At 32.6% G+C, this 14,386-nt stretch overlaps 1 protein-coding gene across 3 annotated transcripts; it reads left to right on the plus strand.

Moving 5' to 3' along the window:
* The first annotated feature begins 2,659 nt into the window (after positions 1-2,659).
* LOC113862978 (translation initiation factor eIF-2B subunit alpha-like) lies at positions 2,660-4,847 on the plus strand. 3 transcript variants are annotated; one of them, XM_027496322.1, is made up of 5 exons: positions 2,660-3,248; positions 3,339-3,491; positions 3,573-3,714; positions 4,155-4,396; positions 4,513-4,847. In XM_027496322.1, the coding sequence occupies exons 1-5, from the start codon at positions 2,802-2,804 to the stop codon at positions 4,717-4,719; spliced, it is 1,191 nt and encodes a 396-aa protein (XP_027352123.1). In that variant the 5' UTR covers positions 2,660-2,801; the 3' UTR covers positions 4,720-4,847. The 3 variants fall into 3 exon arrangements, with proteins under 3 accessions (XP_027352123.1, XP_027352122.1, XP_027352121.1); XM_027496321.1 differs by having other exon boundaries at positions 2,685-3,248; positions 3,339-3,714; XM_027496320.1 differs by having other exon boundaries at positions 2,685-3,714; positions 4,513-4,811.
* Positions 4,848-14,386: the final 9,539 nt, after the last annotated feature.

Raw genomic sequence — 14,386 nt, forward strand, 5'->3', positions numbered from 1 at the left:
ACATAGCACAAGCACAGTGAGTTTGTTCCTGAAGCTCATTTCTTGCATGTTGTATGGGTTCATAATGGCAATGCTTTTCTTAATTGCCCTTCATTTTCAGCTAGTTGCCTGTTACTCTGTTAGTATTATGGATTATCTGATAGAAAAACTAAAGGAAAATGATGATGACTTCCTAATCACAAAGCAATAAATTTGTCCGTGTCTTAGTATTCTAAAAGGCTAAAAGCACAAATATTATGATACCGAATCATGCAGTTGCATATCTACAAAGTCAATGTTTAAAGAAAAAGACAATTGCTAAAAGCAGAAGAGGATGTGAGGGCAAATGCATGTATGAGAAAAGCTCCTGCTACTAAAAAAGGAAGCAAACTTCCTAGATTATAAAAATGATCTTCCATTGTTACATTTCACTATGCAGCCGTGGTCGCTGTTCTTCAGTCCCCCACTCAAAAATCTCAGAAGGGATTTCTGAGATCTCCTCTCTACTTCCCAAATGAACAAATAAAAGGGTTATATTCAAATCACTGTTCTTCCTTCCATTCCTTTCTTGCTAAACTAATTAATCAGTGGGTTAAGGAGTCACAGGACAGTTACAGTTCCGTGACCAAGAAACCAACTCTTGTCGGCTTTCGCTTAAAGGAAGTACTACCTTACAATCGAAGTTTGGGTCAGGCACGTGTTAACATATAGTTTTAAGCAGTGCCTCAGAGGTAGCTTTGAAGTGCGGAATTTTTTTGGTACAACTCTCCCGAGTAATCAAAAGTTTTGTTTTATATATATATATATATTAATGGATATGAAGAATAATAAAACTTCAGTTAAAAGCAGTATGCAAAAAACCCTTCTTAAAGTATTTTAAAATCAAACACAGGTAACATGGTTAAATATTCTTTCTACTCAGATCAACACACATTGATAAGCGTTTTCCTTTCATCTGACGCCAAGCAGGATCGGATATTAAAACATTAAGGAGGGTGAGAAACAGTGTAATATTAGTGATATACATGTAGAAATGGTAATGCTAAATACAGGATTATGTCTTTGAGTGACTGCACAAGAGCAAGGTCACTTGTGCATGTGAGAGGGACATAAACTTGGACTCTTACCAAAGCAAGAAAGAAGGAAAGGGAGGATCTTTTAAGATCATAAAGACGTGTCACAGTCTTCTTAAATAGTAGATTCTCCATAACCAAAGCATCCATCCTCAATTCTTCCTTTTCTTTAAGATAACTTAGATGTAACCTTTCCAGCAAACAAGTCATCCGTAAATTAAGATATATAATTAAAAGAAGCAAAATACACACCCACGTGATTTAGCGTGTTTGTCCTTCTTCCTTTTCTTTTTCCTATAATTTTAATACAGGTCAAATTACGTGTGAAGTGAATACGCTTAAATTTTAATCCATGTGCAAGAAAAACTGAATTGAATATACTTAAGTTTAAAATATCCCAACACTTTTTAATCATCATACGTTAAGACATGAAATCACCTTTCAATTTTTGCCATCCTGTGTATCACATCCTCTAAAAGCTATGATTCTTCTTTCTTCTTTCTTCTTTGTTTCTCAACAAGCCAGGATTATTCAAATATGGGACTGATTTATTCGATAATACCATAACTCCATCAAATATAACACTGATTTGCAACCTTAGTGAAATTAAAAAAAAAATTCAAAATTTGGTGCCATGAAGACAAAAGTTATATATGTCAAAGGGCAATTGGTTCTGACTTTTGGGACTCCACAGCTACTGATCAATTGCTAAGACAACATAAATTCAATGACTTAAATGGGCAAAATTATTTAAATCCTTCGCCCATTCCAAATGACTTCATTTTTTTTAGTTATAATAATGACCTAACATGCCATAAATTATTCAAAATTGTATTATATATTTTGCATAATAGAAATCATATAATTAATTTTTATTATGCAAAATATATAATAATTTTTTTATAAACTTTATTACATATTTTATCTCTCAATTATAGTTTGCAAATAATACTTGCCCATCAATATTTCTTTGAGCAACTTTAATTTCTCAATTTTCAGTTGTTAAATTAAATATCTTCATCGCTTTACTTTTTTTTAAGCTTTCAATTTTCATAGTAAATTAACTTAATAATTTTATACTTTTTTCTCAAAATTTATTATCCAAAATATTAATTTTTTGTTTGAAAGAAAAAAGGTTTAAAATTTTCTAATCTTCAAATCCTAATATCACATTTACTAAATCCTCTAACACTTTATCAAATTATTTACTAATTTTTAAAAATATTTTATATCTTAAATTCTTAATTGTTTGAATATAAATTTAAGTAAAAAAATTACAAGACAAATAAATTTATTGAATTTTAAAAAAGTGTTTTTTAAAAGAAGCTTGAAAGACTAAATTTGAATAAAAATAAATTAAAGAGTTAAGATCTCAATTAAATAATTTTTTATATTAATTCAAGATATTACTAAAATATTAATAATTTTATTTTGATTTTTTAAAAATTAAATATTACCAATACCTTTATTGTCGATCTTTTTTTTATTTTCAAGATTGATCAGCACGAAGCAATTCAAGAACCTTTTTCCACACTCGGGGTAAATAAAAAACCTAATTAGACGCGAAAGGGGACGTAGTTAAAAGAGAGGAGAAAGAAGGAAATGTTGAGTTGGCTTGGTCCTAATCCTAAATCTAAATTGAATTTGTGAATGGATAAACCCTAATTATTGTGTTGTTTAGCTCACGAGTCACAACTCACAACGCATCGGATCTTAAATCAAATTGTTGTGTATTGTGGTGCGAACACGATGTGGTGGAGATCGGCATCATTCATCATGGACAGGCAGCAGAACGACGCCGCTTGGAAGGCCGACTCTTCCCACTCCATCACTCCTCCTCCGGCTTCCCCCACAAACGAATCCTCAATCTCAATCCTTAACCCTAACCCTAACCCTAACGCTAATCCTAGGATTTCAGCTTACTACCAGACGAGAGCGGCGCACCACGGCGTGGTGACAAGCGACTGGCTGGCTCAGGCTCAGGCGGCGATTGGGCCGGAGCCCGAACCCGAAGTGAAGCCCGATCCGGATAAGCCCTTCAGTGTGATCGACGAGTTTAATAACTGGCGGAAACAGCCACATTTGGCGGAAGCTGTCGCAGCCATTCGCGCCTTGGCCGCCGTCATAAGGTCGAGCGAGGCCACCACTATGATGGAGCTGGAAATCGAGCTCAAGAAGGCCTCCGATTCTCTCAAGGTAACACTAGTAGTAATACTCACTCACTCTATTTCTTCTTTCTTCGTTCATTTGCAATTGTTGATGTTTTTTTTTTGCTTTCATTTGCAGTCTTGGGATACAACTTCTATCTCTTTGACAGCTGGTTGTGATCTGTTTATGCGATATGTGACTAGAACTTCTGCTTTAGAGTATGAAAACTTTAATTCCGCAAAATCTCGCTTAATCGAACGTGCTGAGAAGTTTGGGGAAATCTCCTACAAGGCAACTTGCTTCCTCCCCTCCCGCTTTCACTGCATTCTAAGTTTATTTCCTCACACCTTCCTTTTTTTTTTTTTTTTGCAGGCTCGTAAAATTATTGCAATGTTGAGTCAAGAATTTATATTTGATGGTTGTACAATTTTGGTTCATGGTTTTTCCAGAGTTGTCTTTGAAGTTCTAAAGCTCGCAGCACAAAATAAGAAGCTATTTCGTGTCTTCTGCACAGGTTCTTGCCTCCCCTCATACTCTCTTATTATAATTGTATACATATATATACATACATATGCATTCAGGAATGCTCATATATGCAGATCATGGTTATTGACTTTCTTTCCTCAATATAAATTATAATTCTTTCCAACGATCTCTTGTGAGCTTTAGACCGGAGAGTTGGAATTGTTATTCTTGATTCGTTGCCCTATTCGTTTTCAAACAATAGAAGAAATCACCTCTGAATGGTTTAACTGATAATTTGGTTTTTGTTAGTCTAATATCTTCGATTGATTCAGAAAAGCATCCCCACCTAGCGGAATGAAATTTGGTTTCAAATTATGTTATCATAATTTCCACTCGTCAACCCCATTTTGAACTTGTGTGAACTCTGCTGTATCTTTGGAATCTTCATTGTGATCTGGACTTAAAAATTTGTTGTCCTTGAATTTGCAGAGGGAAGACCAGACCGAACGGGATTACGGTTGTCCAATGAGCTGGCCAAGCTTGATGTTCCTGTGAAACTTGTAATAGATTCTGCAGTTGCATATACTATGGATGTGGTGGACATGGTTTTTGTGGGTGCAGATGGAGTTGTGGAAAGTGGGGGCATAATCAACATGATGGGGACCTACCAAATTGCGTTGGTTGCACACAGTATGAATAAACCAGTCTATGTCGCTGCTGAAAGCTACAAGGTATATTTGCAACTTACAGAAAATTCTAGTATGTTGCAAGTTATTTTAGCATAAAAGTAGCATCAATTAGGAATGTATGTTCTACAGTTACATGTCTCGTTTGTGTTACCCTGCAGTTTGCTCGTCTTTACCCTCTTGACCAAAAGGATTTAGCCCCTGCTTTGCGCCCGATTGATTTCGGTGTACCTATTCCACCCAAGGTCGAGGTTGAAAGGTCTGCGCGGGACTACACTCCTCCTCAATATCTGACTCTGCTTTTCACAGATTTAGGTGTTCTTACTCCATCTGTTGTTAGTGATGAGCTGATCCAGCTATACTTATAGTCATACATGTATAAAGTTTTTGCTATTCTTTAAAAATGTTGGCTACAATTCAAGATCATACATGTTTCTTGAAACAATTTTGTCACAAGCACGGGTATCATTTCATATTAAGGATAGTTTTTTAGTATCAAGTATTACGTATCTGTGTGCAACTGATTTCTTAATTTTTTTTTCTTTGTATTTCATCTCATCAAAGCGTAACGCAAGCCCCGTAAGGACGAGGAAATGAACTGCATTATGTTTTGGTTTTCAGTCACAAAGAAATTATACTTCAAAATTCAAATGATGAGTCGTAGACAACCATTCGTTATAGTTGTACTTAATGTGTATTTGGTTTTCATTATTACCTTGCATCAATTACTTTTAAGAGTATTCTGATTTTTAGGTTATTTTGACTTTTATGTTGAAAAAAAATATTTCTATAAACATTTTAAGGATTAGTTTTACATCAGAAAGTGTATTTTTCAAAATATTGAATACGCATTATTTCATGTTACATTTTTCTTTGGGATCCCTATGTATTCCATGCGCTACTTATTTTATGGCTTGTTATTAAAGTGACATATATGCCAAATTGGTGACATCATTTCCTAAATCCAAGTGATTTTACTGACACATAAATGGTTATGAAGTAGATATGGATTTATTATATTGCGTTTCTGCTGTAAAGTTATGCCTTACCTGGCTTCACGTACTCCCATCATTGGTGATATGCAAAAATAATATTGTAACATAAATAACTATTACGGGGTGAAGGACTTTAAAACAATCTGTTATTTCTTGAAAAACTTTCATGTTAGTGCTTTGTAATATATTAATTTATTATTTTTTTAAAAATTAAACATTAATGAAACACTCTCTGCATTTTGTTACCCAAGATGTTGCATAATTTAAAAAAATGAATAACACATTAAATTAATCTTTAAGATTATGAATACCACTAAGTTAATTTTTGAAATAATCAATTAGTGATTATTTTAATCTCTAAAGTTATAAATAAAAGTTATTGAATCTCTAAAATTGTAATAATAAAATTAAAAATGATTTATATTTAATAATTTTAAAGATTAAAGTAATGTTTTCAAAGTTTTAAAGATTAACTTAACTTATAATTGGAGACTATGTACAAGGACAGATATAATATAGTGTGGACTACCATTTTCCTTTCCCATTTTTGGAGTCTAGTTCGTTGAACTTAGTGCATAGAAGACTTGTTCTTGCTCAGATAATAAGCATATTTGATCCTGTATACAATGGGTGCCAATTTGATTCCATTTATACACTTTCATCTTGAATATTGTGGTTAAGGAATACAGCAGATCTCTGCAACTTTATTCGGAATCCGGAGCCGATTGTGAAATCAAATCAAGTCATGCGAAACTTTCTATTAAAAAATAAAAAAACTAACTCATCTAAAAAATTCAAGTTTTTTTATATATTTCATTGAGTTTAAATTATAAGTTAATATAATTAATTAAAAAATTTAATAGAATATTATAAGTGTTGTAAAATATATGAATCATTTATATTATGATAGCTGACAGTTTAATTTTAAAGGGATTAGATAGAAATTGGCATTTGGACTTAAACAACTGAAGTTGTGTACTGCAGGACACTTTTGTGGGGATACAAATTTCTGATTGTGGAGATACGATACTGACTGAACATATAAAAGCAATTTTTTTTTAAAAAAAGACATTATCTTATATCTTTTCTTTTTAGTACATTCTGAAAGCACGAAATTCTAGGTTTTCATACAGTTTATGTAGAATATGATAATTAGGGCAATTTCCTTACATTTTGGTTAGAGGATTCTTATGGGAACTTGCATTTTCTTTCCATTTTCTCTAGTTTATGTAATGGAACAGTAACTCTCTCGTTTCATCTATTTGCTATAAGCGTTTCTGTGAACATAAATTCTGTTTCTACAATATATTTCAGTTTTATATTATTTACTTTCATTATGTCTAGCTAAATATCTTGGGTTGAGTGTGGATAAACCTATACCTTTACCTTTTGCAATGAATTAACATTGGATACAACTCAAGATACATGATTTAATCTAACATCTTGATTCTGAACTTAATGTTTCCTTGTTTTACGTGAATGGAGTTGATGAAAAGGAGTTTATTACTGGAAAGTAGTAAGCTTTCTTGGACTAGGATTAATTTGCTCATTATAAATTATCTAGGAATAGAAATTTGTGATGATGTAGTCAATGAGTTTAATTCTTAATACTGAATATTTTTAGTTGTATCTAAAGAATTAGAACACTAATTTTATTTTAGAACCAATTACCAAGGAATTGAGGTTGGGTATTTTAGAAAATATGACTATTAGCACTTTTAATTTCATTTTGTTTACAATTCTTCACTTAGTTAAATTTTTTTCTATTTATATCTTGTTTTTGTGATCCAACTAGTGCTATTCTTGTAGATTGATACTTAGCATTAATCCCTGTGGACGATAATCTAATTTGTTATTTCAGCGATTTGGTGCACTTGCCAAAAAGTTTATCAATTTTATTAAGTTTAAATACCTTTTAACTACCTCCAAATAGGGCTAAATTTAAAAAAACAACCTCAATTTTTTTTTATTTTAATGCCTAACTAATTATTTTTTCTAATTTTATACCTAAAGTTAACTTTCGTCAGTTAAATGGTGACGTGGCTAACAGTTTGCTACGTCACCGTTGATCTCTCTCATCCACCTCACCCTAAACCACCACATTAGATTCCACATCAACATTTTTGAATTTAGAAAAAGAAAAAAATCAAAAAATTTAAATTTAAGCGCGCAGTTAACATTTGGGGGAATGTTGAAGAAGGCTTAAACCACCATTTGGACAGTTACTCAATCTTGAACACAGAGTGAAATATTTCCAAATAGAAAGCAAAAAAAATCCTTGAACCCGTTATATGATATTGTAGTTTATTTTTCATCTTCATCTTTACTTGTGCTGTTTATCGTTTTTGAAACAAACATCGTCGTTGTATTTTTTCCTTGTTTTCCAAGCACTGTGGTTGTTACCAGAGGCGACATTGTTGACATTGTTGAAGGTAAGTGTTATTGCGCGTTAGGGTTTTCAATGCTATAATTCATCATGGGGATCATTTTAAATTGGACCTCGTGATGCACTATGTTGGGGGCAAAGAGGCTGTTGCTGTTGATATGGATAGGTGGTCGTACTTTGAAGCATTTGGGATTTTAAAAGAAGACTTAGGTTACGGAGAGCACCCTGTGAGGATATGGTGAAAATTTGGTCCTTCTGACTTCAAGGAAATAAATTGTGATAGTGTAGCCCTCGGCATGGCTAATTTTGCCATTTGTAACAGTGTGGAGGTTGAAATATATGCTGTTTGTGAAGGAAGCAACGAGGGTGTTATTGGGGACAATTTTTTCAGTAATGAGGAAGAATCTCTAAATGAAATTCATTTAGATGAAAGTGAGGAGGATAGGGTTGGTGACATGGATGGTGGATTTGACAGAGATGTTCCAGAATTTGAGCGAGTAAAAGGCAGAAAGAAGAAGTCATTTGCAAAGAAAGTGAATAAAGATGTTAAGGCTGAGGAGGTAGATGTTGCTCAGAGTGTTTATCAGCCTGACAAAGTTAATGTTCGTGTAGAGGTTGTCTGGATTTCTCGAGATGAAGATTCTGTTGAAAAGTCAACCCCTGGAGGAGACTTACCAGGTGCGCTTCAAAGTGATGGTCAATCTAGAAGAAAGGTAGTTGTTGGTGGTGGTGTTGCAGGTGTTAGGAGTAGGGATGCTGCTATTGGGGGTGGTGGTGATGTTGTTGGGGGTGGGGATGATTTTGTTGAAAATGAGGATGATGATGATGTTGTTGGAGGTGAGGATGATGATGATGATGATGTTGGGACTACTGCTGCTATTAAGAAACCTGGAGGTGGCAAAAAAAGAAGAAAAAAAAGAAGGGTGTTAGGATGAGGCAATCAAAAAGAGTGAATATTTTTTGTCAGAGTAGTCAAGGTTTACATAATGCAGATGATTTTTATAAGGCACAAGAAGTACAAGCTAACGACATTGATATTGGTTATGCAAGTGAAGAGTTGCTCAATGGTGACTCTGAGGAAGATGGTTATAGAAGAAAATATTCCAGATTCAATGTTGATGAATTGAATAAGGATTATAAGTGGAAGTTGGGTTTGGAGTTTAGTTCCATCAAGGAGTTTAATGACGCAATTCAAGAGTACAATGTGCTGAATGGAAAGGAAATCATATTCAATTTGAATGACAAGATGAGTGCAAGGGCAAGATGTAGGCATTGTGCTGAATACTTTGTGTATGTTAGTAAGGTCAATAATTCAAAGACTTATAGGCTGAACACTCTGGTTGAAAAACACACATGTGGAAGGGTCTTTCACAATAAGAGTGCGAAGTTAGCTTGGGTTGCCAAAGTTTTGATTAACAAGATGAAGGTCAGGACTACTGACATAGCATTAAAGGATATTGTTGGAGAAATTAAATCCAATTATTCCACTGGGATAACACTGTCAAGAGCATTCAGGGCTAAACAGATAGCTAAAAGTGTGATTGATGGTGACTTTGACAAACAGTATGAACTACTGTGGAGATATGCAGCTGAACTTAAATAAAGAAGTGCAGGCAATACCTGTGTGAAGACCACGTATGAAACCAATCACAAGATCTAGTGCAAGAGCACAAGAAAAATCTACTGCTGCAAAGATGTATCAAGCTATTGCTGCAGATTTGAATGAAGGGCCAACTCCACCACCTTTATCAACTCCACCAAGTCAACCAACTAGACCTGAATGAAGACTGTGTTTTTTGGGAACTATTTTGGGAGAGAGAATAGTCTTTATGTTATATTGTATTGGGAGTAATATAACTTTATTTTAAACAATGTATAACAGCTTACTTTAAGTTAGTATTCATGTAAATGAGAGCCCTTTTATGGACCACTTTCTGTACCTTTTGATTACATTAAACAATGTGTAGCATGTGCACCTTTTGGGATCACTGTTCTGTTTGTTGATGTTGGAATTGAAACACATAATTAGGACCAGAGATATATACGAGCAAGTACACGCTTGTGTATATCAACGTGTACCTCACTGGTCACATCAATTGAAGCACATAATTAGAACCAGAGATATACATGGACAAGTACACGACCGTGTATATGAACGTGTACCTTACTGGTCACCTTCATTTGAAGTACATCATCAAAACTAGAGATGTACAAGGTCAAAGTACATGGCAATGTACATGGGCGTGTACTTTTCAGAAACGTTGTGCAGTGCCAAAGTTAGAGATCAGAGATGTATACGGTTAAAGTACATGGCCATGTACATGAGCGTGTACTTTTTAGAAAAGTTGTGCAGTGCAAAAGTTAGAGATCAGAGATGTACATGGTCAAAGTACATGGACGTGTACTTTTTAGAAAAGTTGTGCAATGCAAATGTTAGAGATCAGAGATGTACACGGTCAAAGTACATAGTCGTGTACATGGGCGTGTACTTTTCATTTACGTCAGAGTTGAACTTTTGAGAGAAAATAAGCCTTTGGACCATTCTTATAAAAGGAAACTTGGCACAAAAACCTAGGATTGTGAATAAGTAATCACAACAGTACATTGATTGTGAATTATTGTGAAATCATGATCAATTTTTACAAAAATAATGGACCACCTAAAGAGTAAATGGTTTTTCTACTTCTATGGCAGGAAAAACAATAATTATATCTAATCCACCTTATTTTTATAAGAAAGGTGAAACTTTCCAGGCAATGCTTTTGTAATTGATGCTGACACAGCAGTGAGGCTTATTAATGTATGTAATTACTTGCTGCTTAGATCAATTTTACATGATTTTCATTTACAAATGTGCATCATAAATCTTATGTTATTGAACCAAATTCAACAGGCTGAAAAGAATAAATAACAGTGAACATAGTCACGAGCATAAATCTTATGTCATTGAATTCATTTAACCATATTCAAAACAACTTTCACTCCATTGAATTACAAAGTGTCAACATTTAAAACTTTCCTACTAACAACATTCATTGCCACTACAATGCTCACAATGGTAATGAAAAACCAAAGCACAATCACTAAACATACTAAAATCTTCACCCTATCCCTCTCAATAGCAATCTTTTTCTTTTGTTGGGATATTTTAAGCTTCATTAATGCAAGTTGTTGATGGAGATTATCACATTAAGTCTCACCATCTCTTCTTTGATTTTTGCCATTTTCTCCTCAGTTATTTTTTCAACCTCCATTAAATCACCAATCTTTGCCTTTAACTCTTGAATTGTATGAATTTCTTTTGATATAACAGACTCATTGTCTCCATCTACAGGCTCTTTAATCCAACGAAAATAATTGCAAGAATTAGGTTCTTGCAAACCAAATACAAACAAATTTGTAAATACAATCACAAATTTAAAACAAATACAACCAGTTGAACTTACATTCCAATTAGAACATCTCTAAAACCTTCTACCAAGATTATCCTTGCTCTGTGAGGTCAAAATTATTACCGGTTTTTTACATTTGCAAGTTACACCTCGTGCAAAAGATGAGCACGATGAACCATCCACACTACTCATTTTGTTAAGACGAAGAATCAAAACAGAACCCTAGATGGATAATGACAACACACAATAAAGAATCCTAACCTTCTTTTTCCTTTTCTTCTTCTTCTTCCTTTCGAGTTCTCTTCAGCATCTTCGTTTTGTGCTTCTTCTTCAATTACAATTTTAGATTTGACCCTCTTTCTCTCTTCAGCGTCTCTGTTCTATGCTTCTTCTTCAATTATAGTTTTAGAATTGGCCATCTTTCCCTCACATAACCCAAAACGCAAATACAACTTTTAGGTTAAAATTCAAAAATGCTGATGTGGTGGTTTAGGGTGAGGTGGATAAGAGAGATCAACGGTGACGTGACAAATTGTTAGCCACATCACCATTTAACTGACGGAGGTTAACGTTAGGTATAAAATTATAAAAAAAATTAGTGAAACATTAAAATGAAAAAAATAAAATTTTGAGGTAGTTTTTTGAATTTATCCCTATTTGGAGATAGTTAAAAAGTATTTAAACCGTTATATTATTATATAATATTTTTATTATGATTTTTGTTTCTTTTTATTATATCAATTGTTTTATGTTAATTTTTTCTCTTTATTTTTTTATACAAACAATATATAAATACAAGTTCTCATATAAAAGCTTAAAGATATAATATTTTCTATTTATACGGAAACCTTTTACCCAACCTGCGTGGAACGTTGTCGTTTTTAATACAAGAAAAACATGCAAAACTCCCGTAAACTTTAGAGGCTACAAAAATATAGGATACTTCCTGAAAAAATATCAGTCAAAGTTATATAGCTAATATTTTTTAAATTTAATTAAACCATTGATAAAAAAATCACATTATATATATATATATATATATATATATATATATATATACTGAAATGTTGTTGTTTTTCGAGGGATCAATTTTTGCTTTATATACCCACCATGACTTTAGTGGAACATTTTTTTATATGAGTTTTTTTTTTCAAAATTTAAAAAAAAAAATAGAACTTTTTTCAAAATTATAGAATTATAATTTTTAAAAAAAATTGTCATTAACAATTTTTTGTTAAAAACTGTCACTGACAATTTTTTATGTATTTTTTTAAAATATTTAATTATTTTTTATAAAATTATCATTTGCAATTTTTATTTTTTAATATTTTTTAAAAAATTATCATTGATAATTTTTAAAATTTTATCACTTTTGTATTTTTTTTATTTCTGAATTTTTGTACTGCATTGACAATTTTTGAACTCTATATTTTCGTAATTTTATAAAAAAATTCTATATTTTTTAAATTTTGAAAAAAAAAACTATATAAAAATAAAAGTAGCCCAACTTTAGCACTCGTCATTTTCATCATCATATTTCTTGAGATTTTACTTTATGCTATATGTATATTAATTTATTTGTTTAAAGGACAAAAATATTTTGATATATTTATTGATATAAAAATTTAAGATAATATTAATAATTAAAATTTATATAAAATATTTAAACTATATAAATATTTTTAAAGTTAAAAAAATTATTTAAATAAAATAATTAAAATTTATATATATATTTCTCTTTTTTTAAAAAATAAAACAGTATTTTAATCACTCTTTTACTTCTTCTTTTTTTTATCCCTCATGAAATATATGCATGGATAGGATATATTACAGCCATTTTCAAATATTTCTTTCGGCTCAGCTCTGTATGGTGGCCCTTTCTATTTTTTTCGAATTGCTTTGCTTACGAAGCTTCTGAAGTTGAGGAGCCCCTTCAACGTGGAAATGGAATGCAAAGAAATGAGGCAACTGAACCAAAGAGGAGGCCCTATGGAAGAGGCTTCTCACCCAAATAACCAACTCAAAGGGTGTTAGTAGGTGGCTCAGTTTGTCAAATTTTGTAGGCAGCAACTTTGTTTTTTTTTTTTCAACTTTGTAGGCACCGGCATTCAAAATCTGTAGGCATTGAATTTTGCATTTGGTAGGCACCGAATTGCTACAGTAATTGTTGAAAAACTTTACAAAATTTTGCCTATAAATACCCAGTGTAAGAATAAATGAAGAACATACGAAAATCGATCATTCACTGATCAGAAGAAAAAATTTGAGAGTGTTATTTTGTAGTTCTTATTCCATTCTGAGAGAGTATTTATTGAGAGAAAAAATAGAGTGATTTATTACTCTTTGTCCTCATAATTTTAGAGGACTTTTTGTACTTTCCCTTTTACATAGTAGAATTATTTTGCTCGTCGTTATCCGTGGGTTTTTTCTCCGATTTGGAGTTTTTCCCACGTTAAAATTTTGTCTCCATTATTCTCTTACTTCTCTTTATTTCCAATTAAATTCGATCCAGTCTTTCGCATTGAGTTGATACCCCAACATCATTGAATTTTGCATTTGGTAAACACCGAATTGCTACAGTAATTGTTGAAAAACTTTACAAAATTTTGCCTATAAATACCCAGTGTAAGAATGAATGAAGAACATACGAAAATCGATCATTCACTGATCAGAAGAAGAAATTTGAGAGTGTTATTTTGTAGCTCTTATTCCATTCTGAGAGAGTATTTATTGAGAGAAAAAATAGAGTGATTTATTACTCTTTGTCCTCATAATTTTAGAGGACTTTTTGTACTCTCCCTTTTACATAGTGGAATTATTTTACTCGTCGTTGTCCGTGGGTTTTTTCTCCGATTTGGAGTTTTTCCCACGTTAAAATTTTGTCTCCATTATTCTCTTGCTTCTCTTTATTTCCAATTAAATTCGATTCAGTCTTCCGCATTGAGTTGATACCCCAACAAGTGGTATCAGAGCAGTTATTTAATTGGAAATGTCTACCGTTACAAAATTTGACATTGAGAAGTTTGATGGCAAGATTAGCTTTTCTATTTGGAAAGTCCAAATGAGAGCTGTTCTCACTCAGAACGGATTAAAGAAAGCTTTAGATGGAAAGTTAAAAAAATCGGCTTCCATGACCGATGAGCAATGGGATGAGTTGGATGAAAAGGCGCTTTCAGCAATCCAACTTTGCTTGTCCAAGGAGGTTCTACGTGAAGTGGCCGATGTAACCACCGCTGCGAAATTGTGGTTAAGGTTGAAAACT

The sequence above is a fragment of the Abrus precatorius genome, unplaced genomic scaffold, assembly GCF_003935025.1.
Source record: "Abrus precatorius isolate BTA unplaced genomic scaffold, Abrus_2018 Scaffold3, whole genome shotgun sequence".
NCBI classification, from domain to species: Eukaryota; Viridiplantae; Streptophyta; class Magnoliopsida; order Fabales; family Fabaceae; genus Abrus; species Abrus precatorius.

Excerpts from the sequence above, each read along its gene's own strand:
- LOC113862978 (XM_027496320.1), top strand. The coding sequence starts at position 2,802 with ATGTGGTGGAGATCGGCATCATTCATCATGGACAGGCAGCAGAACGAC. Across the intron at positions 3,715-4,154 it reads ATTTCGTGTCTTCTGCACAG|AGGGAAGACCAGACCGAACG; the intron begins GTTCTTGCCTCC and ends TTGAATTTGCAG. Across the intron at positions 4,397-4,512 it reads TCGCTGCTGAAAGCTACAAG|TTTGCTCGTCTTTACCCTCT; the intron begins GTATATTTGCAA and ends GTTACCCTGCAG.